General features: G+C 38.2%; 2 protein-coding genes across 2 annotated transcripts; one reads left to right on the forward strand and one right to left on the reverse strand.

Moving 5' to 3' along the window:
• Positions 1-3,710: 3,710 nt before the first annotated feature.
• Positions 3,711-6,985, reverse strand: LOC104454176 (zinc finger CCCH domain-containing protein 21). The gene is made up of 8 exons (XM_010068947.3): positions 6,592-6,985; positions 6,265-6,349; positions 5,951-6,091; positions 5,747-5,835; positions 5,056-5,244; positions 4,777-4,907; positions 4,591-4,693; positions 3,711-4,149 (listed from the first exon to the last, which is right to left on the reverse strand). Exons 1-8 carry the CDS (start codon positions 6,760-6,762, stop codon positions 3,964-3,966), a joined length of 1,095 nt encoding a protein of 364 aa, XP_010067249.1. The 5' UTR covers positions 6,763-6,985; the 3' UTR covers positions 3,711-3,963.
• A 1,553-nt stretch (positions 6,986-8,538) lies between these two features.
• LOC104454175 (probable adenylate kinase 6, chloroplastic) lies at positions 8,539-11,829 on the forward strand. Its single transcript, XM_010068946.3, has 4 exons — positions 8,539-9,072; positions 9,289-9,429; positions 10,885-11,157; positions 11,421-11,829. The coding sequence occupies exons 1-4, from the start codon at positions 8,788-8,790 to the stop codon at positions 11,562-11,564; spliced, it is 843 nt and encodes a 280-aa protein (XP_010067248.2). The 5' UTR covers positions 8,539-8,787; the 3' UTR covers positions 11,565-11,829.
• The last annotated feature ends 5,423 nt before the right edge of the window (positions 11,830-17,252 follow it).

A 17,252-nucleotide genomic window follows, 5' to 3' on the forward strand; every position in this document is an offset into this window, starting at 1 on the left:
GGAAAATGACTATTAAGAGCTCAAATTATTTAAACTATGTTAAGTAGGTGCGAGAATCGGCTTCCATGGAGTGCCAAGCTTGGTTATCAATTACTTATCTGAGTCGGGTCTCTTGCACAATTTTATGGACGCAATGGTCTCGCATATGTCAAAAGATATTAAACTTTGAGAGATCTCATAATTTTCGACCTATATATTGAAATAAGAGAGTCCAAACTAATCAGATATTAGATGGATGCTTGAGAACCCAGACATAATTAAAGTGCAATTTCACACTACTTTTGAAGTTATGGCACGATTAAGGATTCTGATCTTCAAAATAATGTCTCAATATTTAATGAAATTAAATTATCCCACTCATTAAAGGTGTAAACTCCCCATATATGTGTGTGTATAATCACTGATATGACTTATCAAATTATTAACGCAAGGGATATACTCATCAGTTTTGTGGTGAAAGGGTTTCTTAATTGCATCAAATGTGCCCTTGTATCTATTTAATGTTTCAGAACTAGACCTACACAACAAATGAGTAAACATGAGTTTATACCCAAACCTTGTGTAATAAAATATTGTTCGGAAAGATAATTCAAGATAAAGCAGGCCAATGTATGGGAGTACATTCTTAAGATAGCTCGAGATGATGGACTAATCGAGGTGCGCGAAAACCAACGTTGACACGACTCGGCCAGCTGTATCCAGAAAATGAAATAGAAAATAAAAAGACCACATATCTCAATTCATAAATTTCTATGTACTGTAGACTAGAATGCGAATGCCAGCGATCGGCTCAATGGTCACATCCTGTTGTCCTCCTTTTGGTTGACCATGACCCACATAAAGAAAATGAAGAAAATTTGTAGCGATGTAACTTCGCATTGATCCACCCCTCCTCTCTGTTTCCCACTCATCTTCTCTTTCCATCTCTCTGACCAACAAAGAAATCAATTAATATCCTCCTCGTCTAAATACACCAACAAAATTTTTAAAATATCCAAATAGGTACTTTGCATAATTTCGATCAAACGAAAAATACGATAAAATTTTATGTGTATTTTAATATGATTCAATGGGAACTTTTTTCTATTAAACTTCGACATTGCGTTGATCCGGATTAACATAGATTAATGAATAATAAAACAACAAGATGCTCAAATGGCCTTGATTTTAATCGGGCTTAGCACACTCGGTTTTTATGGACACAGATCTTGTATCCCAAGAAAATGACGCCTCAAAAATCAATTTGCTAGGTAATCATTGATCGGCTATTTAATTCTTCACTTACTTCCAACAAATTTGATCTCGTTTACAAGTTGCGCAATCATAGATGACCGTAGCTCGAGTCTTGTGGACGTTCGATTGAATTGAAATTTTGTCCATTGACAATCAAGAAACAGCTGCATCCCACTTCTTTGGTCTCAGTTTAAAATTGACCAATGTGAATGCATAATGCCCCTTTGTCCTACAATGTATTTTCAGAAGATGTTCTTTGAAGTCGGTGAAGTAAATTGAAAAGTCAAGAAAATTATTTCTCTTGTCTTATTAGAAATTTATAGAAAGTGAAAAAAGGAGGGAATATTGGTAATTTCATCACCTTTATTGGAGATAAAAAAAAAAAAAAAAAAGGGGAAAGAGCCATTACTTGCTTTACGATTTTATTTTTTGTTATTATGTTGAGGATAAATTTGAAACAGACACAATTCTGAACTTTTCTCTTCATTTGATCTCCTAATAACAATGATTGAGAATTGTGATCTCGATTTTTCACTTTTCCTAGAGTCAACACTCACATTCTCTTTACTTATTCCAAATAGTAAAGAAATTTCGGATCTTATATGCTTATAAAAAAAATACGTGAAAGCTGATATAAATGATCAATAATAAAATTTGACTGTCCATCTTTGCATTTTATGCACTTTCTTCAATAAAATCCTCAAGCTTTTAATTTCTTTAGTCGAGTCTTTGAATTTGAATAAAGTCTTTCACATATTAGTTTCAGTCAATTCGAGCTAACAAGGTCGTCGAATCATTCAACACGGTATAGATTGTCTCTATGAACAAGCCCATTGACGAAAGATGCCTCCGTTAGATTGCATAAATTTTCTTTTCTGTCCATGTCATTTCCCATTATTATCGACCAAAAAAAAAAAAAAAACCCACTATGGCTTGTCCAGGGTATCTTACTCCTATATTTTTTTAAAGTAGAAAATTGCTTAATCAATCTGGTATGCCTGAGCTACAATCCCCAAAGGCCACGCCCGTATCCCAGACACTGGGCCAGGACCTAAACACTTGGGATAAATTTAATTATCCTCCTCATGTTTATACACCAATCGAAACAGGTATACCTCCTAGAATTTCGATTAAACAAAAGATAAAGTATAAGTTATATGAATTTTTAAAAGAATTCAATAGCATTTTTTTTCTAGGTTAGTATTATAAAGAATCTAAATTGATATGCATATGCCAAATTTACCTTAAATTACATTTGTGACTACCAAAAATCTCAAACTAGTATATTCATAACGAATTTACTTTCGGTAAGTTTTCACTAAATTTTACCATTAAATTTCTGAATTAGAAACACGTAATAGTTGATTTTTACTTTTTCATTTATCATTAGTGTACTAATTTATGATTTTTCATGGAATTATTTCAATTTAATGGAAATTGATGGAGGGTAATTTTGTCACAACTACATCAATATGAGATTTTTAGTGGTCAAAAAATTAATTTAGAATAAATTTATAACGGGTTAATTAGTTTAGGATTTTTATAGTAAAAAAATTAGTATGAATAAATTTATCACATGTATACTAGTTTAGGGTTTTTCATAGTATTAGCCAATTTTTTCTATTAAACATCAACCTTGTGTTCGCCCGGATTAACATAGACTAATGAGTAATAAAACATTCATATGCTCAATTGGCCCCTACTTTAATCAGGTTTAGCCCACTCAATTTTTATGAACACGGACCTTGTATCCCAAGAAAAAGACACCCAAAAATAATTTTACTAGATAATCACTAATTGGCTGTCTAATACTTCACTTACTTTCAACAAATTCGATCTCATTTTTGAGTTGCGAAACCCCAGGCGACCTCACGCGGATCTTGTAGACATTCAATTGAATTGAAAGTGAAGAATATTAATGCAATTTAATGGAAGCATCTTTCCTCAATGGGCTTGTTCGCAGAGACAATCTATCCAGTGTTAATTGATTCGATCGACGACCATGTTAGTTCGAATTGACTGAGACCGAGAGGCTTGATTATAAAATGAATTTAAATTCAAAGGCCTGACTAAAGAAATTAAAAGCTCGAGAATTTAATTGAAGAAAGCGTGTAAATGCAAAGATGAAAAGTCGAATTTTACCATCATCACTTACATCGTTTTTCATGCATCTTCTTTTTTTCTTTTAAGCCCATACGATATTTCGGAATAAGTAAAGAGAATGCGAGTGTTGACTCTGAGGGAAAAATCGAGATCACAATTCTCAATCATCCAGATTAGTGTAGGACCAAGAAATAGTCTCTGTTCACATAGGTCCTCCATGCCCTAGCTCAGGTTCGAGTCCCCTAGGGCAGAGCCCGGGACTCCGGCATGCGAGCCGAGGACACCGGATGCCCCAACCTGGGTCCTCGGTTTACCAGGGGCCTATTTTTTTTACCCTCTACAAATAAAAGCATCATTAGGACTGACGAAAACGATAAAAGAAAACAAGACAGCACCCTAAGTACCTTCCCAAATACAACCTTGAGCAGTCGGTCTTTCATATGTGAATAATTACATTATTCAGCTACATCGGGACGACTAAATCAAAACTCGTACCACCCCTAAATCAGAACAATTAATGACGCATAAAACGGGTCCCCAAAAAAGATGAGTTGACCGGCACATTTAATCTCCTCTCGAGTAAATCTAGGGCAAGCTTCCGGAGCAACCTCTCTCCCACTTGATCTTTCAGGATGAAGCTTCAATTCCCGGCTCACGAATTTGAATTGAGGTTTTCGACAAACTAGCTTCAAGTTCATTTAATTCATCCATGTCCAGCTCGTCGTCGTCGTCGTCGTCAAGCAGGACCTCTTCAGATTCGGCCACCGCACTTCTTGATGTGCTTGGTTGCCCCTCTGCTGATTTGCCTCCGGCCTGAAATTGAACCAAGTGCAAAGGTAAGGAGCAAAGATAAAGAACCGTAGGAACTCAAAAGAATAACAAGCACGGATATCTTCAAGCCAGCCTGCACACGTCAAACACCGCTCCCTCCAAAGGGATACTAAATGGTGATGGGTATGCACTAGTTCATGCTTTGGACATACCAATAGCACATTCAACATGTCTAGCAAATTGGTTAATATGAGCAGTTAGTACAAATTACCGCTTCATTACCTGTATATTGTCACAGGGTCAGGTGAATTAAACAGACAAAAGTTTTGCAAATTTAAGAGACCATTTTGATACCACTGCTCTTTTAGCCTACAATCTGCAATTTTCGGTCACACTCCAAAGCTACAAGCAATCTTTAGCTTCCTAGTTGCTAGGAGCCTAAAATACTATATAACGCCTAAATGAAAGGTGAAGAGGGTTTACATTGTCTTTGGCATCTTCCAGTTCTTCCTCTCTCTGGTACTTATCATATGCCTCAGCATCATCCACAAACAAGCTAGCATCCGATAGAAACAGCTCGCGCCCACTGAAGTGACAGAAAACCACATTAGCATCATATCCTACCAACAGGCTTCTCCAAGTTCAGCAGGAAAAAATTAATAAAAATACCTCATGCGGTCATTCTTGGCCCTTTCTGCTCGCTGAGCAGCCAAACCCACTTCCCTTTCTTCAATCTTTTTCTTCTTCCATTGCACGAACAACTCGGGAGTCATTGGAGTCGAAGCAGTCAATTTCGATCGCTGAAGTAATCAAAATGTAAGTAGCAATGGATCTTGATGGATAGTGATGGTACATAGTAAGCAGATACTATCAGGAATAGAAATGAAATCAGTAAAAAAAAATGTCAGTTTTCTTATTATGACGGAAAACATCGTCAATGCTGATAACCTGGTCTTCAATCTGATCTTCAATGGGGGCCTTGTCAGCTTCTTCCTCAATAAGTGCCTTCATTTGTGACTTCAAAACATATCCTGGTGGTAAAGCATGTCTGTAGTGGCAATCTTTTCCACCATTTGGGCACGACCAGAACCAACCATATTGTTTCTTTTCAACTGATTCCAGAAAGTACTTGCAAACCTGTTTACACAAAACCATGATCATATGTTATCCCAGCAACAGGTAAAATATATATCAAGGTTCTTCTGAGAACTTAACAAAGACTTATAATATGATGTTGAGCAGTAATTTCAATTCCTGGAGATTTCCAGAGAACAATAAAGTCAAGCATGGACTGCTGTGAGGGAGAACTCCTGGAAAGATTTTTCCACTAAAGTGAAATACACGTGATGTGTTCAGTCACAAGACAATAAGGAGCATTAAACTGATGGGCAGTCCTTTGTGATTTTTTTGTAGACCAAATCATTAGTTTTGTAAAAAAACTATAGAAATAAACAATCTTAACTATCTAAGGACGAATTATAATGTCCAGATATTGTACATGGCATACAGCAACAGTGAAAGAAGTTTGCCTCGCTTTAAGCGATACAGAGCAGTTGAAAGCCTATAGCTTATTCACACGCGAGCCTGTGTGCATGGATATGAGAGAGAGAGAGAGAGAGAGAGAGAGAGAGAGACATACAATCTCAGTGGGCTTATTCTGATTATATTCTTTCTTCTTTGACTCCACAACCTTCTCCAATGTCTCTTGATCCCAATCCTCCATCGTATCTTAAATCCGAAGTAATCATTATTATCAGACTGTAGGATAGCTCAAATATAGGACACAAGACAGCTAAAGAATGGCATGTGGACGACAATCCACAGAAAAAGCCCAGTGAGCTACCTTCATCGCGTTTATCGCTGTAGATATCTATCTTCTCACCCTTCCTTTGGACATTCAGATCATGGGAAAACTTGCATTTAAACCCTTTAGTACACTGCCCCGCCTTGTAAAATTCGCATAATATAGATTTGGGATCAACACCTATCCACCAAAACAGCATACTATATTGAAGAAAGCAAAATCTACAGATAAGTTATTTTCCACTATTAATCACCAAAAACTACAAGTACAATCCATGGACAAGCCAACGAAGACTACTGCTCCAAAGGGGCTAAAAGTTCGAAGTAATCACAATGCAAGTGCACATTACATACCGACTGGCACTTTCGGCTGACTGACAGCAATCTTGAATAGATCATTTAGCTCCTTCTCTCTGGCCTTCTCTTCCTCCTTCTTCTTCTGCTCAAGAAATGCAAAGCCTCTGCCGTTATTATTCCATTTCACCAAAATCATTAAACACTTGTTGTCCTCAGCATGAAAATGATTAAAATAAAATAAAATAAAATAAAATAAAATAAACCAAGAGCTCTCTCATCCGTAAATTCCACACCCAAAAAAAAGAAAAAAAAATCAGGACCGTTTGCTCTATACCCAATTCGCAAGTCGGCGTTTTTTACAAGATCTAAAGAGAAAAGGATGACCTTGGCGGCGACTTTCGATGCGTCGGGCTTCGGCTGGACCGATTGCTGGAGAGACTGGACGTACTTCTGGACGTTCTTGCTCTTGTTCTTGTTCTTGAGCCCGAACGTCTTGTCCTCCACAACCTTCTGCTTCTTCGCCACGTCCGCCTTGGATTGCTGCTTCGGAGGCATCGTCGCTCGTCCCGCTCGATTCAGAGATCGGAAGAGAGAACGGAAAAACGATCGAATCGATCCGGCGTACAGGGGAGGCCGGCGAAGATCGGATTGGCGAAAGGCGGACCGATTCTTTTTGGGGAGGGGGCGATTAGGGGGAGTCGGGATTAGGGTTGTTCGTCGGGAACGAAGCTTCAGGTTTCGAGCTCGCTCGCGCAGAGAGAGAAGGAGAGATAGAGATAGAGGGAGAGACAGTGGCAAATCGGGAAATAAGTGGCGAAACTTGAAGGCCGAGAGGGAGGGCTTCTCGCTTGGGCCCATTCCTTCCTTTTACAGGCCCATTCCATTATTCTACAGATTAGAAAATAGAGGAAGAAGAAGAAGAAGATTATCAATTTCCACGAAAACTCTCGGAAAAAGGCCCGAAACTTTTTGTAATTACACTATTGCCGAAATTCTAGAGCACTTTTTCGTTTTAATCTATTTATAAATCAACCAAAAAACATACGTGTTTATCTTTTTATTACTCTTTTACCCTTTCGGTCTTTATAAAATTACGAAAGCTCCGTTTAAGATATTTAGCTTATGATCTCAATAATAGTAAGAGTAGAATTTCATTTATAACTGAAATGGATTGATATTCCTGCACTTTTAATTTCCTATTTGACATAGTTGACTAGATTTAACTGATAAATATGAAAAGCAAAAACTTGGAAATTGTTTTTGTAAAAATTTAGGAACAAGATTTAGATTACTATAAGTACGAGAAGTCTATAGATGAATTAATGTTGTTATTAAATATTCTTATGAAAACGTTTACTTTTAAAATAAAACGAGTATAAATTTGACATATCTCTGCATGATGTTAACATACTTAAATGGAACTATAGTAAAAATTATAAAGATAAAAAAGGTAACAAATAGATAACATTTTTTTAGAAAACGGATTGAGATGAAAATTGTTAATAGTACTGAATAATCGATTTAACTTTATTTTAGAAAGTCAAGGAACTCAATTGAACATATTAAAGATTAGGAAAGTCAAGGGATTCAAATGAACAAATTAAAATTTAGAAACTAGATTAAACATTTATGGACAATTTAATGACTATATTTAGCAAATTAAAATTTTAAAGACGAGACTACATATTGGGCCAATGTTTAAGAATTATTTGTATCATTTTTCTATAATTGTAAATAACGAATAGTAGCTTATTAGTAAATAGTCAATTTCTAGGTCGACCGTTCGGATCTATATCTAATAAATCCAAACCCTTGTCCGAATAGACCCAACTCATCAAATAGGCCGTTCTATCTCTCTCTTTTTTCATTTTTTCTTTTTTGTTAAATCACGGAGATTTTTCTTTCCCCTTTCACTGTGCGTATTCACCAATCATCCGACGCGTAGAGTCCTATACCGTGTGCGAGTTTTCCACGCTCGAGAGTTGTTTTGATTTTTATAATGAACGCGTCTCCTTTTACTGTGTGCGAGTTTTCCGACAGAACGTTTCTCTCTCCCCTCATTTTTTATTTATTAATTTGCTTATTTTTCGCGTGCGAGGGGAATTCATTTTTTGGGGTCGGATTATTTATTTGCTGGAAGCGAAACACACGACACGGCCACGTTGTCGTCGTCTTATTGGCAATGATGACAAGTCGAACCCAATGGAGTCAAAGCCGAAAAGGCAAAAAAATAAATATTATAATATATATATATATATGGATTTTTCCAGCCGTTCTCTGTAATTAGTTAAACGGAATCGACCGAAGATACTCGATCGAGAAAGAGAGGAGTAAAAAAAAAATCCAGGGTAGATTCTGGTGCCTACCCACCCGCGAAAGTCCGCCATTAACGAACACGTTTACTTCGTTTTTCCGCTCGTGCAGCCATCTCAGTCCGACGTCACGCGCGACAACAACACGAAGGAGGAGAAGGAGAAGAAGGAGAAGAAGAACCCACGTCACTTCACCACCCCCACGCTACCAGGAAGGCTGGAACCATCCACCGCAATTCTCTCTCTCTCTCGCGCGCGCGCCGACCCAATGGCCGTCTTGAAGCGGCTCATGCTGGCGAGGGCCTCGGCGGTCGTCGCGCGAGGCCTCTGCTCCGGGCGCGAGCTCGGATCGGGCTCCGGCTGCGGCCCGAAGCAGCTCCCGCTGCAGCGGAGCCCCGAGGGGAGGAACCGCCAGTGGGTCTTCCTCGGCTGCCCCGGCGTCGGCAAGGGGACCTACTCCTCCCGGCTGTCGGGCCTCGTCGGCGTCCCGCACATCTCCACCGGCGACCTCGTCCGGGACGAGCTCGCCGCCTCCGGCCCGCTCGCTTCGCAGGTTCGTCTCCCGTTGCGATCCAATCTCGGAATTTGTTGCCGTTAGTGGGCGTGGAGCTTCCTTGAATTCGGTTTAGCGATTCAGCTATAACCGAGCTGATGGGTTTTGTGGAAAGTTTTGGGAGGGAAGTGAAGTGATGCGGTGGGAGTGGAGGCTTCTTAGATCCGCTGCGAAAATGCCTGGTCGTTTTATAGCCGTTGGGTTGATGTTTTGCAGCTTGCAGAGATCGTTAACCATGGGAAATTGGTGCCGGATGAAATCATTATAGATTTACTGTCGAAACGTCTTGAAGCCGGAGAAGCGAAGGGTGAGACTGGATTCATACTCGATGGCTTCCCTCGGACCGTAAGACAGGCGGTGAGAATTTCTGCCGTTTGGCTTTGGATACTACTCAATTTGCTTCTGTAACTTTACTGAAATGACTGTTCCCTGTTGTTGAGGGGCTGATTTTATGCGCAATTTGTTGGTTGAGTTGCTGAGTTATCAGGAAACTTCAGGGGCTAGTAGTGTTAAACATTTCTACGAGCGTAAAAGCTGCAAATAATTCTGTCAAGAAATGTACCAATTAATTTTCCACATCTTTCTTATCCTTTTTTAGTAAATGAGAGAAAATGTTGTTTGTGGTTCCAGTTCTTCTGTACCTTCTCAACAAGAAACTGTCTTTATGTCTAAAGTCCAGGAGCAGTTTTGGTCAAATAGGGCAATGTCCCCAGGCTGTTACCAGAAAGAATCATAAGCCTGATCCAATACCATTTCAGCTCAACAGGCACGTTTGCTGGCTATTATGCATGCCATGTAGTGAGCTCCTTGTGGGCTATGTCCCATATTGACTGCACATGCTAGGATTGAGAGGCTTATATTCCAAGTTCCACAATTCCAAAAACTTACTAAAGGCCCTGCCTAAGCTTTTGGAATTTGGCATGCTTGCTCTCGTAAGCTCTCACTTCCTGTACATGTGCTACTTTTTCTCTTTGTTATTGAGGTAAAGTCAGTCTATGAGATGATACTGAGTGATTTTATAGTAAGGATACCAATGACAGGCACGATCATCGCCCATTTGTGTTCTGCTTCCATTAATTTCCTTCTATAGATTTTATCACATTGATGATGATTACATGCCCAGGGGAGGAGGATAGACCTTTGCAGTAACTAGGTAAAACATCCTGCAGTGATTAGGTAAAACATCACAGGCCATCCCTAGTGTCTTTTTCTTGCTGTCTTTAAATCTTTCACTATCTCAACTCTGTGTCAAAAAGTAAAGGTAGATTGCAATATGAATTTGCTAATCTGCCTTTTTTTAAGAGGTTTTTCGAAGTAGATCTGAGTCTGCCAGTCAGGCATGCCCAGTAGGACAATAACCAACTTTTTGCCTATGAGTACTTATCGTCCAGAGCGTACGTGATTCAGATTGTATGTTACACATGTTTGAATCAATATACTTCTCTGAGTACAAAGGAATCCATATATAAGTTCCTCTGATTGGTGTGTCATGTCAGGTGCGTGTGTGTGCATGGGATCATCCCCAGTTCTTGTTGCTGGGTGATTCTCTGTGTGGCAAACTAGCTTTCAACTGATTGTCCTTACGATTTGTGTTGAAGGACCTTGTGTCTTAAGATGCCTAGCATTGTGCTGGCTTTCCATTGACTTCTACGGTGCTTTCTTAATTATAAAATTTTGTTTATCTATTTAGTGAGGAACTCATCTTATTATGGTAATTTCACTTAAAACTGCTTTTAACGTAGTCATCATAGTTTCTTTATGTTTACAGTCTTTTGTTGGTGCAGTTTGTTTTACATTTTCAGTGATTTTCAGGAGATATTGGAAGGAGTAACTGATATCGACTTAGTGGTCAATTTAAAGCTTCGTGAAGAAGCTCTACTGGCAAAATGCCTTGGAAGGAGGATCTGCAGTCAATGTGGAGGAAATTACAACATCGCCAGCATTGACATCAAGGGTGAGAATGGGCAACCTGGGATGTACATGTCTCCACTCCTTCCCCCTCCACATTGTGCATCGAAGCTGATCACTCGTTCTGATGACACTGAAGAAGTTGTAAAAGAACGGCTTCGCATATACAATGAGCTGGTATGTCTCCACAATTCTAAAACTTCCGAACTTCTTGGAAACTTGCCATTGTCAGTGTCATCTTCGTTATCTGCTTCGATAATTACATGATACTCATGCATTGTCACAGTATCCCCAAAGAGGAGCATAACATTAGCAAAGCTCAAATAGACTTCCCTTTTCTTGTTTCTATATCATCTCTGAAAGAGGGATCAGATTCCTAGTTTGGTTTCTTCTTTGCAATCATGTATACCCTTGTTATCTGTGAATATTTGATTTGGCAGACAAAACCTGTGGAAGACTTTTATAGACAGCGGGGCAAGTTGTTAGAGTTTGATCTACCAGGAGGGATCCCAGAGTCATGGCCAAAGCTGCTTCAAGCTTTGAACCTTGGAGACAATGCTAATAAAAAATCTGCAGCAGCATAATTTCTGACGTATTGTATCTAGAAGATGGGAGTTGGTTCATTCTTTGTATGCCAAAGGTGTCATTGCTATTTATTTCAAATGGTGTAGCGGGATGTATAGAAAATAAGCACGAGTCTGCCGGAGCAATTTAACGTAACCAGTTGCAGGTGAACGTCTCTAGAATCATCATGGCATTTGGATGCTAAAGGATTAACTGTATAAGTTATATAATTGATTGATGATTCATTCTCACTTGAAGCATATTCCAGTTGAGATTGGCAGGAAATGAATTACCTGGTGGATTTCACATGCCAACATTAAGTGTGAATACTTAGTCAAAAAATATCTAGTATGAACAGAAATGGAGCGACGTCTCTACTGCTTATTTCTCGTGCTCTTAGTACGCTACTGTCATGTTTTTGCCTTCAGTTGCAAAAATTCCGGATCTGTCTATAGCAGTGAGTTTTTTTTTGGTTGGTCCACGATGTAGGTGGTGCAACTTCGCAGCTGGTCTGCGAATTCTGGTTAAAGCATATGAGTTCCTCTGCATTGATCTTTCTGGTTGAGCCCCCCTCAGTAGGATAAGGCCATTTCGTTAGTTATTGTTGTTGATCTTGCTTGATGGGAATGCTTCAGCTAAGATGTCCAATGAAAGTGTGGGTGTGCTAGGGATTTGTTTATTACAGCAATTCGAGATTATTGTGTTTTCATTCCCCTGTTCTGGCATCGCATTGTTGTGTCTTCAACCTTTGTTTTGAGGGTCATTCCTTTGATGGTCACTGTAATTTTGTGATTAATGTCCGGTCAGTGAGCTCTTTCACCAGACACGTTAACTTATCTGCAATCGGTGCAGCCACGTCGGGATTCTTGCCTGAAACATGCAGTGCGGCGATTGCAAGGAGAGTTCATTGTATTCGAAAAAACGAAATTTGAAGTGCCGGGAGCGAACATAAGTCGCTCCAGAGTCGAGGGATTTCCATTGTTGTGTATCGCCTAGTTTGAGGAATCTTGTTTGCCTGTGTCTCTCAGGGGCGGTGTCTCTGACCCAGGATGCATCATCAGATCATTTGCTGGAGAGAAACGACTCCAATTTCCGAGAGCACTTGAACGATCGTGCTCCATTGGGGGAAATTCTAGTTTCTTTCTTCTTTGCAAGAAAGTATGACGCTTGAATAAAATCGGTTTAAAATCGCTGAACAAAAGAAATTAACGTGATGGTATTGATCTTTTAATTAAACAACAATTGAATAAAAAATTACTCATTTGAAATAAAACAAGACCTTTTTAATTCAAGTCAGTTTAGAATAAAAGCAGTCAAATGTGTCACATGCAATAATTTAATATAGCTTACACATTAGCATTCAATGTAGCTAATTCAAAACAAATAGCGTGTTGGTCAAGCCATATGATGCAATGACAATTTTTAATACCCACATTTGTGGAGCACGCAACAAATCTTTTTCTCTACGACACTCACGTGTTATTCATCAATGAATAATTCCTATAGAGAAATCAGCCGCAATCTATAACATCACTTATAGTGGTGATGTTACAAAAACTTATATGTAATTCGGTGTAACCCAATATTATTTTTAAGGAGGATCTTGGTCCTTGGCGTGTGCATTCACCAATACCCCAACCACAAGAGGCTTCCGACCAAAAAAAAAAAAAAAAAAAAACCACAAGAGGCTAGAGCCGAACGGGACAAATGAATCCCCGGAAATTCCGGAGAGCAAAATAAATTGTCTCCCAGACGCGGGAATCACGTGATCAGGCGGCCCCCCCAACCAATGCCACGCTTGCTCTTTTAGTGGTTTCACATGGTCCAAGATATTTTGGGCGTCTCTTTTGTTACCCCCGGTCCACTTTATAATACAGATAAAATCCACTTTATAATACAGAGAGAATGATGCAAATAATCTTTAAACTATGGCTCTATCTCTAATGCGAATCCTAAATATTTAATTTTTTATGTGCCATTTGAATCTTTGCCCATGTATAATGTCATCCTTAAACTTTTAATTTGTTTGATGCAATTTCTTAATTTTTGGTACATATTCAAACTAATATCTAAATAATATGAAAATGTTTATTATTATCCTTAAATTTAAATTGATGGAATGACAGCTTTGTTTATGTTCATATAGTTTGGGACTAATTTGAATATATACCGAAAATTCAAAAATCATATCGAATAAATGATATTATTGTATATTTGATCAAAGTGTAGAGACCATATTGTATAAATTGAAAGTTTGGAGATGACATTAAGTTCGTAGACCATCAATGTCATTATCCTTGTAATATACCTCTCTCTCTGGACAACCTACTTATCACCTCATAATAAACAAATCAAACCTACTTATCACCTCATAGTAAACAAATAAAAGTTGGAATTTCCAGACACTACAATGAAATAGCACAAATAAAGAGCAAAACATGGAAAGTCACTCGCCAACACATATATTTGGCTACGTTTATTTTGTGAACAATAAATGATTATATACAAACCATTGTTTATATCACTTACATAATTGAATGAATGAAATATATTTTCACCATCCATAAAAATATTTAGACATATATTATTATTGACAATGAAAAAAATTATTGACTAATTATGTCAAGAGAAATAAGTGATTATTTTCAGCAAAATATTTTTCAAATTATTCCCATTAAGCGAAACAAAATGGTGCCTTCTTGTATTGCACAAAAATGAGAATAATAGGCGGATGACATATATGCCCCTCTCTCTCCTATCTCGATGTTATCTAGCTTGTGGTATGTGGAGTCTTCAAACCCCGTTCATAAGCTTCTCGCAAAAAGCAAAAGGCACAATGCTCAAAGAATAAAAATACTATATTTATGCCCGTTCTCTACATCTCTAGACCACCTTAGTTTTTCTTTTTTCTTTTTTTCCATTTCTTTTGGTCCCCCCGGGGGATCTTGACGTCCCAGGTTAAAATTGTTTTTATCTCTTAGATGGCACAAAATTTAGGGAAAATAAAAGGGTAATTGGGAAAGTTAATTTCCATTTTTTCACTTATAAATTATCTAGTAACACAAAGTGTCTGCCAGAAAACTATTGATATTTTCATCCGGCTAAAGATGCAAGTACATAAGTCGTCAATTTTCTAAGAGTTATGGAGAACCCCTTAATACTTCATTTCAAAGAGCGTAAAGATAGGCATGCGATTATTCTCTAAGATTAAACGGGCCTTTGCATTAGTCCGATCTTCTCTATTCGAGCAAAGCAAGACTAGCCAAAAATGTCAAAATAATAGAGAGAATAAGACAATAGAGCATTTCGTGTGTCTTTTCTGGCGTGTAGAATGACAAAGAACACGTCGATATTTATAGGAGAAATAAACTGACAAATAATTTAAACTATGAGGAAAGAACCAACAGAACGGCTACTCTTTTGAAATACTTGTCTACAACAAATATCTCATTGAACTCTATCGCATCATCTCAACAAAATGAAAACAAATTAAACGACCTAAGCTCAGTCCATCGCCGGCCCGATGGATTCAGCAAATCACAGCAGAAATCCAAGCGTGTTCCGTGTCTCTTTCATTCATCGAGTCCGAATCGCGAGCCCACGTCAGTGATTTCCAGGAAAACCTTGTTGATTCAATCTCACACCGCCAAATTCAGACGAGTTCTCCCGTCCGATACGAGAACGGAAAAGGAACCACGAACTCGGCCTAGGAAGGACACGAATCTCGCGCAGAAAGTCGAGCAGCGAACGAGAGGCGCAGAGCAAAGAGAGACCTCTCGCAAAAGAGAAAAAGCCGCGGAATCAGGCGCCCCTTTTCACACTCGGAACTTTTTCTCCGCTTTATTCAGAAGGCTCGATTATGTGTATGAGGCGGCCATGAAACGAGGGCCACGAAGACGGCATGAGATTCAAAGCACAACTCCCAAGACGTAGACCATCGCAAAAAGGCAGGAAACTCATGGCCTCAGAAAGGGCATTTTTCACCTTCGCACCATCTTTTGTTTTACCTTTTTACGAAATCCTCGTGCTCCGTCGTCGTCGCTAATTTAGAAGCAGCGGTCGAAATCGATGAACAAACAGAGAAAAACACCGGGAGTATTTCTAAATCAAGCAACATCAATATCTCGAGCTTTGCCTTTATTTTGGCAAATCCCAGTGCGACAGAACTACCTTCCGTCTACCATGAAAAAGATTTTTGCCCACCATCGTCCTAAACTTGTACCGGTTTGATAAAAAAAAAACACATTTTGTTATGTGAGTACAAGTTGAAAAGGTTTTGGTGACATGGAAATTTTTTTCTTTTCTGGGGTATTGAGTTTACATTGGCACAATTTAGGAATTTTGGAGGGAATAAAAAGTATGAGATATTAATGTCATGCTAGGCAAAATTTAGATTTGGTGGAATTAACCATAAAAAGAAAGAGTTTGCTTTTCCAAGAAGTGCAGGCAATGTAAGATGAGGTCATGATCAACCTTGAGTTCATAGAGTATCCATGAAAGTTGAATACGAACTTGAAATTATCAATACTCCATTTGTTATATGAAAAATGGACAATTTGTGATAAGAATTTCCTAAGCGAAATAAGTGATCGCTTTACAAATCGTTCATTTTTTACGAAATAAACTGAGTTTATATAATTTTTTTTTTTTTATGGGGGAGGGGAGGGGCGAGATTGCTAAATCAAACTAATTATTTGTCATGAACAATTTAACATGCCGTGGTAAATTTGTCGCATCAAGTTGCATCCTAGAGTGGACCATATCCAACCAGGACCACGACTAAACATAAAGTACCATTAGCCATCGAATTCCGGATAAAATTCTGTCCTCTACTCCACGTGATCAAACAACGTCTCCACCTTGGACGTTCCCACACAAGAACAGGAGAACACGAAAGGCATCAGTATTCCAACTTCTTAATTGTGTTACTAAAAATCCTAAACCGTGTCTATCATGATATCAAAATTCTATCTTTTTTCATTTACTAATATCTACATGATAAAGTTTGGCAAAAAAATCAATTAAGGGTATTTACGACAAAAAAAATTTGGTGTGTTGGTGTTGTAGTGGATAAAGTTTAGAATTTATTTTTACGGTACACATATGATATTTTTTTCACATATGCATAAAGTCAATGTTAAATAGCCACATTAGCATCTAATTGAGTAATCCAAAGAAAATACTTCAAAGTGTCCAATCTTTACCAAATGTTATATAATAAGTTTCGTCTCATATACTTATGACGAGTGAACCGGTACATAAAAGTGCTACTTAAAAAGACAAGGGATTAAGGATGCGTTTGTTTTGTAAAAAGTAAATTATCTGAAAAATATTTCAATAAAACATAATCTCTCATATCACTTGAAATAATGTCAATAAAAAATATTTTTGTTATTAATAATAATTAATTTCTAAATATTTACATTGACGATGGAAATAATTTTTTATTAATTTATTTTTAAAAGTGACATAAATGATGATTTTGGAATTTTTTTCAGATAATTTATTTTTGGCGAAACAAATAAAGATTAATAATAAGATACTTATCCCTGTTGAGGAAATTCGAGCGTGAATGGTTAGATATTTGTCCCTGTCATCGTTACCAACATCCAGTGATGGTGGCGGCCGGCCGTGCCAACTTGCCAGGCTCCAGCGCAGATATTTTCCTAAACGCACCCCCCCGACCGAGGGCAGTCTCGTCATTTGGC

This window comes from Eucalyptus grandis, chromosome 7 (genome assembly GCF_016545825.1).
Source record: "Eucalyptus grandis isolate ANBG69807.140 chromosome 7, ASM1654582v1, whole genome shotgun sequence".
Taxonomy (NCBI): domain Eukaryota; kingdom Viridiplantae; phylum Streptophyta; class Magnoliopsida; order Myrtales; family Myrtaceae; genus Eucalyptus; species Eucalyptus grandis.